The sequence below is a fragment of the Puntigrus tetrazona genome, chromosome 13, assembly GCF_018831695.1.
Source record: "Puntigrus tetrazona isolate hp1 chromosome 13, ASM1883169v1, whole genome shotgun sequence".
In the NCBI taxonomy this organism is placed as follows: Eukaryota; Metazoa; Chordata; class Actinopteri; order Cypriniformes; family Cyprinidae; genus Puntigrus; species Puntigrus tetrazona.
Window position 1 is genome coordinate 3,680,299 of NC_056711.1, and position 20,145 is coordinate 3,700,443.

Genomic DNA, 20,145 nt, shown 5'->3' on the forward strand with positions numbered 1-20,145 from the left:
ATTTCTGTTGGGCTTCTGTTGGGTTTCTTTAAAGAACCGTTCACTGATTGGTTCTTTCTGCACCTTTATTTTTAAAGTGCCCCTATTATGGGTAATGAGAGGTTCATATTTTGTTTTTGGGGGTCACAAAACAACAGGCTGACACACATGCAAGGTCATAAAACACATTCATTGTCTTATAATATGCATTTATTTTTACCTTACTTGCTAATCGACTTGCTAATCCAAACTATACGCTCAATGATTCCATTTTCCAAACCCGTCTTTTGCGTGAGGCTAATATGCGTTGACTGGTCGATTTCGTTTACATCTCATCACGTCTGTAATGTCTGATAAAGCAGTGTTTGTGAGCTCAGTGCTGCTTTGTGTACAGCGTTACCTGGAAACCGCTATTTTAACCGCTCCAAAAGCAGCGTCTAATGGCTAAGAATCAATTTGCATTTTCATTCAGATCAACTCCAGGAGACCAATATGCTAGTATTTCAGCAACAAGAAACGGCTTGGGATTCTTTTTAAAATGCGTTGTTTCGATGATTTAGACATAGCTGTTTCGTTTGGGAAATGATAACTTTATACACTGTGCACTTTCGAATTTAAACCTTTGAAGAAGTTTTCATCCAACTGTGTTACACACCGCTTGAATGTTAAATCCATAAAAGGGGCGCTTTAAGAATGTGTCTTGAATTTGTGGGGCATTTTTGGTCAGTTTAGTGGTGTTTTTGCCCCGAGCCTCCACAGGCAAACAAGTATGTACAACAATGTTTTGACAAGAGTTTGCACAAAGTATTTCTCTGGCCTTGTGTTACCTCAAGCCATTTACCAGAGTTTTCATAAGACACAGTTCTTGCTATATTTGTGGATAATATCACGACGAGCAGAGTTTAACTCACCTACAAAGGTAACAAGGAGAGAGAGTGTATCCTGTCAGCACAAGGTAAAGCCTGCTCTGGCTTTGTGTTTGGCCTGATGAGCTGGGCGTTTTCTGCACAGGAAGCGGCCGTGAAAGTAATGCTTGGTAAAGGGTTTTGCCATCCGGAGAGGAGATAAGGTGTTCTCTCACTCTCTGTATTTCTCTCTCTCTCTCTCTCTCTCGGGCTGCAGCTCTTTTAATGGTTCAGCCTTTGAAGTGGAGGCAATTGGTTCTTGCTGCATGTATTGCCATGGAAACGATTTGACTCCGCCATCCACAAAGAGCCCCCTGTAATATGAGAGCATCTTTGGAAGCCAGTCGGGGTCCGTCCTGTAGGTTTAAGAGGTGTGCGAGTCTCCTTGCCCGTCTTTGTGTTTTTTGGAAGACTGAAAGCCATCTATCTCTATTTCCTTGCTGTCTGTTTTTTTTGCCATAAACATCTCCCTCAGAAATCTGAGGATGTTTTCCAGCAAGCTCAAATCAACTCATAACATCGTATTATTCCCTCTCAAAGGTGCTTCTGACTTTTGTTTTCGGCGCATGTCTGGTCTCGAAAGACGACAAGTAGATTTTCCACTCAGCCAGGCACGTGCGCCAAAGTGCTCGCGTTTGTTCTGCGCCTATTTCCTCCAGAAATAATCTCATTTTGGAGCTGGCTGGTGTTTGGCAGATTCTACGCTCTCATCCCGGGAGCCTCTCACTCTTCGCTGTCTTTCGGCAGCAGAAGGGTTTGATTTGATAAAACCACAGCAGAAACATCCTCGGTGCTCGCTTGTTTACCTCCACTGACTCGGTCGCTGCTTCAAAGCCGGTGTAGACAACATTGGGAACTGGGGAACTAGCGCGAGCGTGTGTGATCTCGTCCTGTCAGTGTTTCTGTTCACCGCTGTTTGTGTGTGTTAGAGATTAGCCGATGGCCGTGGATGGGCTTTCTGAAGCTTGGCTGGTCTTAGTTTGAGTCAGGAGGGAGATGTGGGTGTAATTGAGGTCGTTTGTCAAAGCCTTGACCTTGTCTGGACTGGCCGCTGTCTGTTGAACAAAACATAATGTTGATTTTTATATATAGAAAAGGTGGAATTGATGTTTACCAGGCCAGAATGCCATGTAAGAGGGTTTTTATATAAACCTCTCACATAGAGTTCCTATAATGCAACTTTGTGAAGATACAAACCCTCTTCTGAATTGTAATTATTGAAGGTAAATGCTTCCCATATTGGCTCCGATATACTCACAGCAAGTTCTTTTTCATTTTTACTTGTGATAACAAAATAAACAGTGACAAAACAGCAGTTAAGAACAAATCTGATCATAGCAATGTAGATATGTTTGCGCCAGCTCTGCAATTTAGCATGTCGACTCAAGTTACACTATATTGCTAAAAGGATTCGCTGACCTGCCTTGACTCGCATATGAACTTAAGTGACATACCATTCCTAATCCGTAGGGTTCAATATGACGTTGGTCCATCCTTTGCAGCTATAGCAGCTTCAACTCTTCTGGGAGGGCTGTCCACTAGGTTTAGGATTGTGTTTATGGGAAGTTTTGACCATTCTTCCAGAAGTGCATTTGTGAGGTCACACACTGATGTTGGACGATAAGGCCTGGCTCTCAGTCTTCGCTCTAATTCATCCCAAAGGTGTTCTGTTGGGTTGAGGTCAGGACTCTGTGCAGTCCAGTCAAGTTCATCCACACCAGACTCTGTCATCCGTGTCTTTATGGATCTTGCTCTGTGCACTGGTGCACAGTCATGCTGGAAGAGGATGGGGCCAGCTCCAAACTGTTCCCACAAAGCTGAGAGCATGGGATTGTCCAAAATGTCTTGGTATGCTGAAGCATTCAGAGTCCCTTTCACTAGAACTGAGGGGCCCAGCTCCTGAAAAACAACCCCACACCATAATCGCCCTTCCACCAAACATTTCACTTGGCACAAATCAGTCAGACAAGTACCGTTTTCCTGGCAACCACCAAACCCAGACTCGTCCATCAGATTGCCAGATGGAGAAGCGCGATTCGTCACTCCAGAGAACTCGTCTCTACTGCTCTAGAGTCCAGTGTTGGCGTGCTTTACACCACTGCATCCAACGCTTTGCATTGCACTTGGTGATGTATGGCTTGGATGCAGCTGCTCGGTCATGAAAACCCATTCCATGAAGCTCTCTGCACACTGTTATGGAGCTAATCTGAAGGGCACATGAATTTTGGAAATTTGTCTCAATTGACTCTGCAGATAGTTGGTGAACTCTTCACACTATGCACCTCTGCACTTTATTTGTTTTCTAACTGCTTGTTTTCTTACAAAAATGGCCTCTAATACTAGATTATTGTTTTTCTATTCTACTTGTCTTACTTTTATTTATTATATAAATAATAACAAAAGCCTTAGGCTAACCAAGACTTGTTATACCAATTGGATGTTTTTGCTCTTTTGTTGGCTTCTATTGTCCTCATTTGTAAGTTGCTTTGGATAAAAGTGTCGTCTAAATGACTAAATGTCAAATTAGTGTAAATGTAAAGCAAGCAGCTTTACGGTGTTAAATATGAAAACCAGTTTTGATTGGAATTACAACTTTTTTGGCTCTCACTTATCTTTTTTTGTTAACAATTATTTATTAGCAGTCAGTTCAGGACAGGACAAAACATCTCCAGCTCTCATTTGTCTTTAATGGACAGAACAGAAGAAATGAACCAGAGATTTCCACCTCAGAGAAGACAGAGTTTGAGAGCACACTTATTACATAATTGCCATGGACCAAGGGTAGTTTTACTGTGTTTACCACCCAGAGAAATGTTTTTCAAAAATATATATGTATATATATATATATATATATATATATATATATATATATATATATATATATATATGTGTATATATATGAAAACGGAACATAAAGTGCTTCAATTAGCTGGTACATCTTAGATGTTGAAGTCCTTGTTAAATGGTTTTAGAGGATTTTATTTACAGAAACAGTGTATTTCCTGTTGAAACAGGAAGTTGGAGTGGATATATGGGTTTTCTGCTTTTAAGTAGAATATTTTAGTGGCTAAAAAGAGGTATATCACTATGATAGTCAAACGTATCATTTAGTGGGTGGGGACATTTTCATTTTAGCTAGCGTTTTATTGGTAATAGATGAGTGGTTATGGTTAACTTTTAGTAGTAGAATAGATGGGATCAAAGCTTCTGGACTGAAAGCCACAAAACTTACTGATTTTATGGGGTCCATAAAGGTTAAAACCCCACATGGGACAATCTTTCAAATGATAGTGATCACAGTTGTACCCTTGAGAAAGACACTTTAACTCAGGTCCCTCCAGGAGGAATGTCCTTGAGACTAAACATCCTCCAGTCTTTTGTGTGTCTTAATGTATGAGTATATAGATTTCATCTCATCGTCTTCTTATATACATACAGTACTTTTCATGTCTTGTTAAAAATATGAAATATGAAGTGTTGGATAAAATATGAAATATACATTCAAAAGTTTGGACTTATCAGTTTTGTTTAGTTTTTTGTTCTGTTTTTTCTTTCAAGGAAGTCTTTTATATTCCACAGTCCTTAAATTTATTTGATTAAAAATTTGTAATATTGTAAAATATTATTGCAATTTAAATCACTATTTACTATAGATATTGTCAAAAAAACATATATATATATATATATATATATATATATATATATATATATATATATGTGTGTGTTTTTTTGACAATATCTATAGTAAATAGTTTATTAAGATTATAATTTTTAATTCACATCTTATCCATTTTTTCTTATCGTAGATAATCAAGTTGTAATTAATACAGTCATCAAAATTACCAAAGCTTGACCAGAGCATATTTTTGTGAAAGTCTGCCATAGCCTTTTAATAGAAAACCTGCCTTAAAGCACGCAGAAGTATATATATAAATTTTTAAAGTTACAGAGTTCAAACGGTTCTGCAAAACACGAATGAGCCGTGTGTTATCTGTGGGAACTGATTAGTCTTGTCTCTTTGTTTCCGCTCATGCAGTCTGGTTTACACGAGTCTTCTCTGCCTGAATGCGTATTAACGGGTCTATCGAGTCATTACTGATCTGCTGGAACATCGCTCTCTCCCCGTAATCTCGTGCTTTCTCTTTATCTCGCTCATTTTCTCTTTTCATAATTCTGTCTTTTTAAGCCACCGGCAGAGCTCCGCAGTACCGAGTGTGCGAGACACTGTAAGCTTGAGGCGACTAAACTCTTCCTCTTAGAGTTCTCTGTGGTGTCTTTCTTCGCTATCACAAAAGCACAGCGTGCAGGGCAGCATCCAGCATCAGATACACATCAAGTTTGGGTATCGACAGCTAAACACCTGTCGTGGTAATCAGACGGCTTATGCCTAAAGAAACCTTAAAGAGTCATTTGAAGGGTAACGTCACCTCAGAGAAGCTTTATATCTCTGATTGATTCGGTCAGTCACACATTTAAACTCAGGTTAAAGAAGGGTAGGCGCATGAATATTTTGAAATGTCTTTACTATATTTTAAAATGTAATGTCTTTCTCTGATCAAAACTGAATTTCGGCATCATTACTCGAGACTTCGGTATCACATATGATCCTTCTGCTCTGTCACAGTTGGGGAAAAAAAAGATTCAAGATTCAGACTCAAATCATTCAGATCTTAGAGTTTCTCACTGATACTGACAGTTTATTTGATTATAAGTAACAGATTTATTTCGCTTTTTATTTTAACAACACATAAAACTTAGAGACATTTAGAAACCTTCACCATTTGCATTTGCTGCTTTTCAGATGCCAGTTTTTGAAAGAACTAATTATTTCACCCTGGTTCCAGGCCCAGACTTTCCATCTAATCTTAAGTGCAAAGAAAAACTTATATTTCAGAATTTGTCTCTGAAACACACTAGAAACTGTTACATAAATGCTTTTGTTTGGAAAGGATGCGTTAAATTGATCAAAAGTGAGAGACTTTTATATTGAAATAATTCAAATCGAATTGTTTTATTCATCAAAAAAAAAAAAAGCAAAAAAATATCAATGCTTTGAAGCCTCAAATCTGTTTTTAACCTACTAACAAATGTTTCTTGAGCAGGAAAACGGCATATTAGAATGATTTCTGAAGGATCGTGTGACACTAAAGACTGGAGTAATGATGCCGAAAACACAGCTCTGCATCACAGGAATAAATTGTATTTTAAAATATATTTAAATAGATAAACATGTAATAGTATTTCAAAATATTGCTCTTTTTTTTTTAATTTTGATTAGCTAAATGCAACCTTTGTGAGCATTAAAGACCGCTTTCAAAACACATGTATCAAAAATATCTTTTTATTTTAATATTTCTATTTATTTAGTCCATTTAGTAATATTTATTTATTCAATCTGGTATGTTCAGCTGCAGTGTTTTCTTGGATCGAGTGTTTTCAAATGAGCCGACAGCCCTGGGTGCTAAAACCTGCACACTGAATTTGTTAGCAGTCTCTTTTTTTCTCGGGTCATCAATAAGCGGTGACTGTGGAGCAGTTTGATTGGAGAGCAGGAGAAGACGGCTGGCATGTCTGTCATTTCTTATGCATGCTCTTTATTGTAAATGTCACGGGTTCACGGGCGGTGGGGGAGGTTTGGGGGTATTGATTATCTTACATAATTAAGCATTCTTTAAGTACTTGGCTTTTGATTGGGCTTTCAAATGCTAATTCTGACCGCTTGTCTCAGAGCACGCCACAATCGGAGCTTGATTTGTTGGGATAAAGTTGATGTTAACGGATAATGGCGGGATTGCAGGGGTGACCTCTTGCATTTTAGCCAGTTTCAAAAATTAGAGGGTAATGCAACAAAGGCCTGTCAGATGTGAGGTGTCAGACACGGACCCTGCTACATCAATGACCTTGGCCCCTCTGCCAGGCTATCAAAGGTTATGAGGCTGTAGGCCAGAGATGATAGAGACTAGTTTATGAGGCTTTGTCAGGGTCCCAGCTTTCTCTCCTGAGTGTAAAATCTCCAAAAGAGCTCAACAGACCACATTTTGAAAGGTGAACAAAAAGGGTTGCAAAGGAGGTTTAATTTTTTTATATATATATATATATATATATATATATATATATATATATATATATATATATAATCCACTTTTAATCACAGTAAACAATAATTAAAGTCCACTATACTTGTCACAAGTTTTGTTATATTGTTGTAATATTTTCTTATAAAATAAAATAATACGTAATATTTTTTTGTTTGTAATTAAAAATTATTTTATTTCTGGAATTATCAAATAGCTCCTTCCTTTAATAATACTTTTGCTACCAAATAATTATTCCCTAACGATATTTACAACATTCACTAATCACTCGTGCCAATAAAGCATATATTTATGCAAAAATGATCCAGATAATGACTTAATGTTTTATTATTTGCATAATTTGTAATCAAATTGATCCATGTAATCAATTTATGTCAAATTCATTGTAACAGTTTTACATTTTGACAAATTATTCATATAAATGCATGCAGTCTCATTCATATCATACCAGTCACCATAAAAATGATACGATTGAGATCATACAAATTCATACGACATCAACATCCATTTCCTATGAGACCAGGTTGTATAAATTAATATTGCGGATATTAATATTCAGTCATTGTTGCGTCATTGCATCACACACACCCCACCTACATCATACATCTATATATACACACAAAGAACATAAAAACAATGACATTTAATCAACGATTTGTTTCTCTCTGTAGCATAATTTTTTTTATTTGCGTCCAGTGGATATTCTCCAACATGAAAGAAGAGAAATAGCCGAGACACACTGTTATTTTTGTTTTCTTTGCATACAAAAGTATTCTTGTCACTTCATATACTTTACGAATTGAACTGCTGATGGCGGAGTGTCTTTCATACTTGACAGTGTTCATTACTTGGCAGTCAATGGGACACTCACAAGACAGTCATCCAAACATATCTTAGATTGTGTTCTGAAGACAAACTAAACTTTCATTGGTTTGCTGCAACATGGGAGTAAGCGATTAATGGCCAAATTTTTATTTTGTGGTACAGTAACCCTTAAGAAAAGTTGGAAAAGGGGAGAACTGGTCTGAAGCTCACTTCAGTTATGAGAGCGGGTTTCATTTATTCGAGTCTGTACCCCTGGGCCAGAGTCCTGATCTAAACCAGTTTAAAAATCTCTGGAAAAAAAATTTGGCGACAGTGGTACGGCTAAGAAACCTTCTACAGTCATGGAACTGTGGAAGAGGCTGAAAGAGTGGGCTAAGATCACTTCAAACTAGTGATGCCCTGCTGCTGAAGTCATTCAAGGCAAGGGCCCGTACACTTCCTACCAATTTCTGACAGCCGTGACCTTTAGACGCTCGGGAGTGTTAATCGCTCTTTGCTCCTCAGTCATTGCTGTTCTCTAAATTTGATCACTTTGTAGGATAGCCACAACTAAAATTACTTCACATTTTGAACAATGAATATTACATTCTTTCCAAAAAAAAAAATATATATTTAACCTCCACTTCTGGATCTGTTAGCTAGCATATCTGTAAATGTGTGACACGAAAAACGCTTCTTATAGCTCCGTTAAAACACACACACACAGCTTGTGCCGTTATTTGAACAATCAAAACAAATAGAACAAAGCCAGTTTCATCATCTAAGGTAATATTATTTTTGACTGAAATTCCCAAGGCAAGCACAAGCAAGAAAATCTTCTTACGGCTCAAAGAGAAACAGTAGATTGCATTTAAGATCGTGATCACACGGGGAATAATGCAACCCTGTACGTGCCTGTATCTCTTCGGCCCTGAAATGAATATGTCTGTGTGCCTGTGAGCTCCGGTCATTTCTGCTCAGCTCTAGCAAATTTCACTCCTAGACAGACTCGAGGGGGTCACGATTAAAGAGGTGGATCATTGCGGATCCAGACATATGGGTCAAGACTTCTTCTGGGTCCGCCGGTCTGTCTCACACATAGCGCATTATGATGTTGCCACAACCTCTTTTGGGTCGAGATTATCACGCGTTCATAAAAATCACACATAAAAAGGAATTCACATTTTATTTGACATATATATCATATATCAGTTGCATTTGCAGTAGGCAAATATCAGATGCTTGTTCATTTGTATCATCTAAAAATGTCAACTGTGTTATTGTGCTGTTTTTATTAATAGTAATTATATCTATTATTATTTTTATCTATTACACTTATTATGTGAGGTAACCTTATCAGCATACATCGTTCTAATCTGCCAGCCTGCTCTCACCACAATTTGTACATATTTTACAAGGTGGCTAAATTGTACGAATTCGTACGACCGCACAATTCATAAGATTGCAATAAGAAATTACGAGTTGCCAGGTCTTATGAATTTGTACGAATGGCCTACACCCAACTAAATGTAACTGCCCTTAAACGTACCCGTCTCTGGGGTTTAGGCAAATTGTGCAAAAACGTATGAGTGAGGTCGTATGAATTTGTATGAATTGGCCACCTTGTAACATACCTATGAATTGGTTGTGAGACCGTATTGAATCTGCTGTAAAAAAAAATTTACAAGCAATTTTTCAGTAACAATTTTTACGCTAAGCTCTTTTGCAGTGATTAAGGCCTAAATATATATAGAGGTCCCATATATATTTGGATTGCACCACCGTAAATCGTATTTTGGTGTCAGGTATACAATTACTTCTGCTCCGGAGCTTATTAAATATACATTTTTAGTAGTACAAAAGACGCACAACTTATATGAGGAAAGTGTTAAGATGAATCTTGCAACACAATTTAATAATGTTTGCACAATTTTTTTTCCTGAGAAACAGCCATTGTTAGCCCAAGTCATGTTATTTTTAATTTGCTTTAGGATATATAAGATGACTTAGAATGCTCATCTATGAATCACAAGTAAACCCTTGCAACCCTTCATTTTTGACCTCCTGTTCTTTTCAACCTCACGGTGGCTTCTTTATTTCTTTATTTGCAACTGCTAATTTGCGATTGATATATTGCGTTGGTCGATGGTTCTTCAGACGTTCTTTTTTTTTGCGCGTTTCGCAGAATAAAAAAAGAGCCATGCATTTCAGATTACAAGGTGAGTAAATAATTGTGCTGATTTTTAATTCAAATTTTGCCTGAGCTAACCTTTTAATACGAAAAAGGTAAATCCGTGGTCAAGTTTGAAACATTCATTGGCTGGTTTTCTCCTGTGGAGGGAACTGCTATTGTATCTGTAACACAAGCTTTTTATCTGGATTGCAGCGTGCTGGAACCATAAGATCCACATTAAGTAGCTAACTAACCCCTGCGGTTGGATTAAATTTAGAGTTGCCGTGGACCCGCTGGTTTCATTTCCTAAAACATTTCTCGAGCGTGACTCAAACAGCTGCGTCAGTCAGCGGGAGGCACTATACATTAAGCCGCCTCCCTGCCGGCAAACTGCGAATAGTAATTAAGCTATGGAAGCAGCTAAATGAGGCTTTAACAATCGTGCCAGGCTTATGGTGGCGTCTTCGTAACTCCGTGTGAGCGAGCGTTTGGCACGGAGAGAGGTCTTTTGGTACAGATCAAAAAGAAAGGTGGGAGTTAAACTTTGATCGTCCTCTTCTTCTTCGCGTCTTTTGATCCCTCCCAAACGACCCGTACACAGGAGGAACTCTTTGAGCTCTGAGGATTTGAAGTGCTCTGTACTTCGACTTTGTCAATTGTCATGAAACCACACGTTTACACGCCGAACAAAAGATGTCTGTTTTGAGGCAGAGGCGGTCATTAGTGGGTGTCTGTATTGATTTCATTATGTTGTAATACATTTTCTTTTCTAAGTAAAATTGAATTGTACAACACAGCACAACTGATCAATTTAATTGCACAGGAGGCTAAACAGATATTGACCAGCCAAGCATGAGATGTACAGGCTTTTTTGCCGTTTCTCTGGCAGACGTTTTATCATAGTTGTGCCTGGCAGATGGTGGATCCTCCAGCATGACAAAATAAAATCAATTGAAGTTTCTTTGTCTCCCTTTGCGACTTTTCCCCATCATTGCTGTATATCACTTCAACTTTCATTTGCCGTTTCAGGTCTTACTGTGCTGCATGATTCTGAGCTGACCATGCCAAATGAATGGTACTGTATAACATTAACATAACTGCTTTTGCCAGGTGCCTGCAGCATTAGATCAGTACTACGCTAACTTTTCTTGCAGAACCCTTTTCATTCAGTGGCAGTTCTGGCTGACTGGAAGACTTTTTGATGTCGTGAATGCTCGGATATAATAACCTCTTAAGTAGAAACCCTTCTATTTAACTTTGAATCCAGCTAATTTGAATTATAAAAATCGCTGGGAAAAATATTGATTTGGTTTGTTTGCTTTAGAAAGGTGTCTGTTATGCTCGCCAAGGTGGCGTTTATTTTTCTATTAATTGTGTGACATAGCAAAAACACACAAATAACATGAGAAAAACCATATCCTCATTTTTAGAGTTACACATAGCTTGGGAGAGCTATCGTCATTCATCTATCCTTGGTAAAATGAATGACATACATGGAATTCCAATAGAGGTGAGTTTTAATAACGAAAAGAGTAACGATTGTGTAAATACTGGGACACTTACACAATTACATAAGTAATTAATCAATGATCTTGAACTAAACTAGAACAGGAATGACCAAATAAGGACAGACAGGAACAAATTGGGAAACAGGAAAACGAAACCAACAAAATCTATATATACACACTAGTCAACATTTGATGTGGATCAAAACCTTTCATCAAAGTTGTCCTAAAAGAAAATGCGTTCTTGTCTTAGAACTTCAATGAACTTTTCAGATCCACTTCAAATGTTGACTGTTACACACACACACACACACACACACACACATACACACACATACATACATGCATATAAATATAATATAATGTGTGCTGAATTAGTTGAAATTCTGGTAATTTTTCTTGGTCGTCTTTCTTCGCCTGCCTGTTCGATCATGTATGGTACCCTGAAGGAGTATTGGATATATATATTGGAGTATATATATACATATTGAAGTGAGAAGAATGCTTCCCATACCCAAGAGATAAACTGTGGTCCTCTATCCGACACAATGTCCTCTAACTTGCTAACTTGAGGGCAAGCAACTCCCTGTTCTGTTGCCAATATCTATTTGCAAGAAAAGGTATGAACCTGTGCAGAAACTTTCGGAGTACCTCATGCATGAAGTCCTGGAATACGGAGGGGGCATTGAGAAGCCCATACAGCATGACCCGATATTCATAGTGACCAGTAGGAGTTGTGAAGGTGGTCCACTCAGATATTCGAATGAGGTTGTAAGCACTGCGGAGGTCCAACTTGGTGAATACAGTGGAGCCGCAAAGCTGCTCCAAGGCCGCTGGAACGAGAGGAAGCGTGTACCACGATTCTTCTTTCTAACCACTGGCTGCCACCAGAGTTCTGAGTGTAAGGGCATACTCAGTGATAGACATAGCACCTTGACATAAGTGGTATGATTGCTCACCAACCGCTGAATCACCCTCAGTTCTGCAAAAAACCTGTTTGTACAGCAAGACCCATCTGTCAGATAGATTCTGCCCATTGCAGTGTTGAACCTGTTAGCAGAGAAATGACAAAGGCGATCTTAACACATGATATAGAGAAGAGATTGCATCTCCAGCGCCAGCAAGCATTGAAGACCGAAACCGTTCCTCCGCCAGGCCAGAGAAGGGCGCTGGAAGGGCCAAGGGTCTGGTGAGGACAGTAGGTGAAGGATCGGGCAGCGTGTCTGCTACATACAAATGAGCTCCAACAACGAGGAGAACTGCGGCATGGGCTTTATGCAGGACTTGATGATGGGTCCAGAATGGTGTGCAGGTGCTCGCAATTAATATTCAGGTGAGAGTGATCGCTGGGATTGGGATAGGATTGAGCCGGATCAATCCGTAACAGCTGCTTCCATTTCTTCTTCAGTGGAAAGATCAATTTTTGTCGAGGCTGATTTCATTTAATTCGTTGTGTCTTATTATATTCACTGCAAATTATGACTAAAATGTACACGTTTAATAAGGTTAAGAAGAAAATACACTTTATTTACGGCCTTTATTTATGTTGATATTGGGTTTTTTTGTTGTGTTTGCCTAATAGATGTTATGTAATGGTAAAAAATATAATAAATTAGCCCTAGCATGTACAGGAAGGTCGAGGCAGCAGGTTTAGTTGTCGTTTCCCCCGAGGGAAGGGGGAGTGTACCCACTTCTCCAGGCACCACTGGCTAGAACTAATCTCTTTCCATGTCTTTCTCTGTGTGTGTGTCCTAAAAAGTTCACCTCTCAGTAAGCTACACTCCTTCATTGCCATGGTAACAACATGTCATCCCTCTGTAGTCTTTATTTTTAATTATTTTTAGACAAATGTGAGCCTTTTTCCCTCTATAATTCTAATATTTGCTGGCAGCCTGCGAGTCCCCAGGCAGGTCCAGCGCGATTAGTGCGCCCCCCCCGCCATTTGCATAAGAAAAGTGAGGCGACGTTTGCGCTAGCAGCCCTGGAGGAGGATTAGCAACATTAGCATTCTGCAGTCTGCAGCACGGTGTGTGTGCTGGAGACTTCAGCTGCAACAGGTTGCTACTGTGTGACCTTTACAACTTTCTGTCCAGTTTTTCATTGTTAAAGTATTTTCAGTGTATTGCATTATAATGAAGGTATAAATGCAATATGGCTGTAGATATCTAGAAACTATTCAGATAGGAAACATGTTTTGTTAGTTGCTTTTAAGGGAAATCTATGAATATCAGTTTTGGATTGTTCTTACTTTTAGTCTGCATGTAGGGGAGTAGGGGAAGATGAAACATGCAGTATCACATTGGCATAGTTCACCCAGGAATAACATTTTTGTCATCAATTACTTACTGTTACTTATTGAAAAGACCCTCAGGCCATCCAAGATATGAGTTTTTTCAACTGAACAGATTTGGAGAAATTTAGCATTGTACCACGTGGATGCTTCACGGTGAATGGGTGCCGTCAGAATAACAGCTAAGCATGTATGTGCTTCCAGTTACCATATTTGGCGTTCTCAGTTTATGAGGATTGATCAGTTGTTAAGCCTACATTAAGCCTGCGTGTAGATTACATTCATAATGTTTTTCAAAATTTTAGTGGAGGGACAGAAATCTCCTAAATTTCATGAAAAATATTTTCATTTGTGTTCTGTATACGAATGTAGGTCTTATTAGTTTAGAATGACTTAAGGGGGAAAATTACAACATTTACGAATTTTGGATCAACTACCCTTTAAGCTTTCAATAAAAAAAATATCTAAATGATAAAATAGAAATCTTATGATTATAAGATTAACTCATATTACGATCATTCAAATTAAAACAGATGTTCGGGGTTAAATTTACTGGCTTTGGCTCCTGTGAAGATGTTACTTAATGGTCTCAAATGAACCCAGACAGCTGGCATATTTCCTCTATCTATTCACACAAAAGCGAATCGGCAGGGAGCAGAACGTCTGTGAAGTGAATTTTTTTCTTTCCGATTTGATAAGCTTGTTTTGTACTACATGCACTCAGCCGCTATCATCCTTTATATCTACATTCATCTTTAGAGATCACTCCATTTCACATTTGTGATTTAAAGTTCCACTCCACTTAGGTGTACGAAGACGTCCGAGGATGTGTGTGTGTGTGTGTGTGTGTGTGTGTGTGTGTGTGTGTGTGTGAGAGAGAGAGAGTGAGTGCCATCACATGCAGATTTAAGTAGTCATTAGTCTCCTAAGGGATAATTGGTGTGTTGTGGAAATCTTTGGTCCAAAGCAAAACGCTTCCCCACAAAAGGGACCACATCATTACACCACGCTTGTTAGAGGAGAGGATTGGACTGCCACTTCGGGGTCGGGCCCCTGCCTAAGCTCACACACATTCATCTTCACTCATTTGCCGTCCATAATTATCCTGTGTGGATTTAACAGCGAGTTGTTTCTGCGGAGCGGGAATATGAGGGACCTCTTTGGCTCTGTTCCCCATTAAGGTGCTTCTCCTCTCCTCCTGGAGATTAGGCGGCTCAAATGAAAGGCCTCTCCTCTCAGAGCGTGACCCTGAGGTGCCTGTTGGGTGCGTATCGGCATCGTAAGTGGTGGGCCTCCCCGTAAGAGCAGCGCTCATTAGCGTTTGTGTACGCCCGAGTACGGGACACGGGGCGTAATGTATGATAATATATTCGCTTGTCGTTTCCTGTTGCATTTTGATGAGGAACGTCCAGCTGAAATGACCAGCGTATGTCGTGTTTTGGATGCTGGCGCGAGGGGTGGCCAGGTCTGCAAAATAGGTTCAACACAATTGCGATTCAAAACTAGCCCAATTACATTTTTTCAGATTTTCTCCTCCATTGAAATATGACCGATGCTTGCTTGGTCAACTAGCGATACTAGAAAGGTCAGGTCAGCCAACTTGACCAGCTGCGTTTTGCTGTTGTACTCTGGGTCAGCAAAAAGAGACATTTCAATTTTAGAATTATAGAACGTCACGTGGTTTAACCAACAAATTCAATTGAATAAAATTGAATATGTGCGAATTTGCACATCTAAATTGCTATTGTGTGTGTAGAAAAACTTGAAAATATCATTAATTATTCATTTGTGGTAAAGAAACAATTTGAATTAATGGTAATAAAAATGTTGTGTGTTTTTTACCAACAATATCAGCATGTGTAAATACATGTGAGTTTGCACATCGAATATATGCAAGTATATAAAAATACGGAAAAAATATGCTTCAAATGTAATTAATTACTTCATCATTAATTCATACATATCCATTCATATATTTTTTCCTTTAAAATATATATATATATATATATATATATATATATATATATATATATATACTATTTAACCTAATGTCACTAATGTCACGACTCTTTTGTTTTGTGTTTATGTATCGTTGTCTTCAGGTGTGTCTCGTTAATTTAGTCATTTGCTTTGTGTATTTAAGTCCAGTTTGTTTCAGTTCAGTTTGTCCGATCAACGTCATTTTTACGTTTGGTTATGTTCTGTCTGCCAGCCTGTATGAATGTTTCTTTGCGCTTTAGTAGAAGATTAAAGACTATTGAAAGTTATACTCTCAAATCAGTACTCCTTCTCTAAACCACACCGTGACAGAACGATCGGACCCTACAAAGTTTAATAGCGGCGTGTTTCCCCCTTTTGTTTTTTTATTTTTGCCCTAATGTTTTCCCCGTAGAACAATCCCAATTTCCTCATCCTCCTGCTGGAGCAGTAGGATTGCTCTCTCGAGGGCTACACGGAGGAGTTCATCGCCCTGTGCTTGATCCACTTTTGCGGACTCAACACCTCCACAGGAACTGGGAGCTGTCTGGGAACGCCCTCGAGAGAGCGTCGCCACGTATTTCAAGTGGGTGCTCGAGGACAGCGACACCAGCCCCACTCCCGATCCCAGAGCCCAGCCCACCACTTCACTGCGACGAGGAGCACCAGCCTGAACCCACCGATGACGCAGTTGCGAAGTCTGACGCGACCACAGAGCCATTGCCAAAGAGAGTGACAGAGTAGGCGAGTGAACCGGCCAGAGAGCATGCCACGGTGGAGAAAGCAGAGTACAGCAAGAGTGCGGAGTGGAGCTACGCCCACTGCACCACGGCTGAGGATGAGCTGATTATACATCTGGGGCTGCTGCATCTACAAGTAGAGCTGGATAACTTAGATCTGGAGTTGGATCTGACACCTCCCCTGTGTCCTGAATGCCCGCTGGACCCGTCCAGCCGTCATGAGTCCCTTCCCCAAGGGCACCCCTGGACACTGTTCACCAAGGGCGCTCCCCAGAGACTGTTCCCTAAGGGCGCCCTCCAGTGATGGCGCCTCCTCCAGTGACCGCGCAGCCAGCACCTCCTCTGTCGTGGGTGGAGGATCCCTCACCTCGTTGTCAAACCTCTGAGTCCTGGACTTCCCCCACGGCCCATAGACTCGCCGGCTCCCCCTTGGCTCCTAGCTCCCTCCTCTCCACTGTGGCCCATCAGTCCACCAGCTCCGAAAGGCTCCGTTGTCCCTCTGGCTCCGCCTGTCGTCGACCATCCGTCACCTCGGGATTCCTCTCCTCTGGCTTCACCTGTCCCTCCATCCCTCCGGCTCTGTCAGGCTCCTCCATCCCTCCGGCCTCACCTTAGTCCTCTGTCGCTTTTGGCTCCACCGCATCCTTTTCATTTCCCCGTTTCCGCATCGGTTGCTGGTGGCAGCGGCGTTGCCTACGCTCTCCAGCTCCTCGGTGTCAACCTGGTTCTTTGGCTCTCCGCCTCCGTCTCCGTCTCCTTCACCACCTACTCTGCCACCGTCAGCCAGCCCCATGGAGTCGACAGCCACGGATCTCCTCCTGTCTCTTCCATGGCTCCTCCCTCCGTCTGTTCCACCGTGGATCCTCTGGGCTGTCCTCTCGATCCCACAGATCTCCTGCTCTGGGGGGGTGGGGGTTAATGTCACGTCTTTGGACTCTTTTGTTTTGTGTTTATGTTCCACGTGCTCTTTGTGTCCTACTTTTTGTTCCTCTGTTAATTGTATAATTGTCTTCAGGTTTGTCTCGTTAATTTAGTAATTTGTTTTGTGTATTTAAGTTTGTGTGGTTATGTTATGCCTGCCAGCCTGTATGAATGTTTCTTTGCGCTTTAAAAGAAGATTAAAGACTTTTGAAAGTTATACTCTCGTCAAGTACTCCTTCCCTAAACGACACCGTGAAACCTAAATACATAGTCATGTTTGTCAAAAATAGACTATATGATTTCCTGTTATATGTTTTTATTTTCCTTCCCGCATGGTTCTTGCTTTGGTTGCATGTTTATCTTCAACAAAACTGTTACATTGCTTTTTTTCTAATTAATAATAGTAAAATATTATGCCAAACTACCTAATATGATTTTATTTTGGGAATGTTAATGGCTTAAGAGGCTTTATTCTTCATTATGATATAAGGAGTTACGCAACCCTGACATTTTTGACTTCATGCCCACACTAATTAATAAGTGAAAATGGATTTCAAATTCAAAAATTCTAAATGTCAAAATGGCATATTTATGTCCTTGTCAGTTGCCTTTTTTATAAGCATTTTTGAACGAAATACATTTTGGAAGAAAAAGAAAGAAAAAAGAAAAGAAAATTGTAGTACCATTGACCTGAATAACAAAGCCGTATTTGTTGGTTTTCACCAGTTGGACAAAACCAACACCAGTTTACGATTTAACATTGAAAAGAATGAGATTTCACACTGGTTTCACACCAAAAGATTTCTTGCAAACATGAATCTAAATGCAAACATTACATTCCTGTAGATCTATTTCTATGTCACATTTTACATCATTAGATTGTTTGAGAGCTTATGACAAGCATTCTACTTTTGATTTCACATTGATTTTAAAGAGATGTGTTGCACTGTGATTTTCTTTGAACCCCGAAGAGATTTGAATACTGTTCCAAACCTGCATGATTTATTTCTAACTCATCTCCTTGTCCATGCAATGAAACTCAGCGGGGTCCAATGTTATTTGAACCCTAAATTTCTTTGAAAAAGAAAGAAAGAAAATCTTTTAGGTTTGTAATAAGTTCAGGGTGACCTGGCTGCTTTTGACAGCTGTTCCCGCCCCGTGCTAACTCTGTGCTTTTTCTTCTTCTGTCTCCAGCCGGCTGTCCTGATTCGCTCATTAAAGAGGTTCATCATTTCCGAGTCCTGGGAAATGAGCAGGTAGGTTTGGACTCTGAGATCCGCGGGTCTCACTTACACACGTGTACACACAAGCTTCTAAGCAACCTTCCTCGTCCCGATCATGGCTCATGAGAAATCCAGGTTCATCCTGATTGTCAGATCGTCACATGCAAGAGGCTCTTAATTGGCCCATCTGCTGTTCCTCCATGCCATCCAGCTCCGTGCCATGGTTGCAGTCAGGAACGGGTTTCCACATCCTTTCTAACCACCTTTGAATCATCTTTCACACCAATTGGAGCCGTTATTCCACACCTTTGCAAAGCACCATTAGGGATGTTTCTGTCGACATGCTTCCAAACATGTTATGTCAAGTGGCCTCTCCTGACATCTGTGTGCATCTTGTTCGTCTCACTCACTCTTGTTCTGTTGGGACAGCGGGCTTGTGAGCCAGATGTCAAAAATAAATTTACTCTGGATGCATACTTGGTTATACTTAGATTATTTTTGTGTGTGAAATCTTTAGTATGATTTTAACGAAGCAAACTTAAAATACTGTTATATTGTTAGTAATATTTCAAGATGAACACTTGGGGGACTGAAGTTACATTGCTTGATTATTCATGCAAAAAAATTGTGAACATCAAATATAATGAGACCTTTGAGGAATGTTTATTCGTTGATTGCCAAAAGTATTGGGTCACCCCCTTCTAATGGATAGGTTTGACTACTTCAATAATATTTAGTGATATTTGCTATATATGCAGTGCATGTAAGTAGTCTTTTATATAGCTGCAAAGATATCATTGGTTACTTTACAAGCAGAATTTCAACTTACTTTTTGTCAATGTCAGCCACAAACATATGCAGATTTTGGGCGTCTTACTAAAACTGAGGTGTTTTTTCCTCCTCAAAGTATGAAATGTGATAAATGACTGATAAAAAAACTGATGTTACAAATATAACACTCAACAAAAAATACACGGTTGAACTTTTTTGTTCTCCAAGCTGTTCCATTTACAGTTTTTGTAAATTGCTTTGGCACATTTTATGAAACAGTCTTAGCATTCTCTAAGCTGTAAGTGCAATTGTCAAAAACTGTTTGCCGGGAACATCACAACACTATTGCATGTCTGCAAAACGTAGTAGCTTTCCCAAAACATTTCATTCATGCTTCAAAACAGAAATTGTGCCGGTGACCGTAAGTCAAATTCACCGTCGCTTACATTATCTTACTATTGCTGTTCCACAAGATGTGAATTTTCATGTCCCGCATATCTACAGACAGATGTGCTTTACAAATATAATACAGTACTGCTGTAGCTGCTGCTGTTTAAGGGTGTACGTGCTCCCGAACTTGATTGTTTGGAAAAGTTGGGATTCCATATTTAATTACAATGTCAAGTAGGGTTGCAAAATATCTGGTAAATTTCTTAGCAGGCATGTTACTACTAGCCATTTATTAATAGTAATTAATCACATACTAATGCTTTATTCTACATGAGTTTATTCTACGTCCCTAAACCTACCCAATAACTAAAC

The 20,145-nt window shown here is 39.6% G+C and overlaps 1 protein-coding gene across 4 annotated transcripts in view; it reads left to right on the plus strand.

Annotated features, from left to right (window-relative positions):
• prkn (parkin RBR E3 ubiquitin protein ligase) overlaps positions 1-20,145 on the plus strand; it is a 93,358-nt gene that overhangs the window by 59,893 nt on the left and 13,320 nt on the right. For all 4 annotated transcript variants that reach the window (XR_006252394.1, XM_043255957.1, XM_043255959.1 and 1 more), the window contains one exon: positions 18,584-18,645. Coding sequence is in view for 3 of the 4 variants with exons in the window: in XM_043255957.1 (XP_043111892.1) it covers positions 18,584-18,645 (62 nt within the window). In the remaining variant the exon portion in view is untranslated. The remainder of the gene's footprint in view (positions 1-18,583; positions 18,646-20,145) is intronic.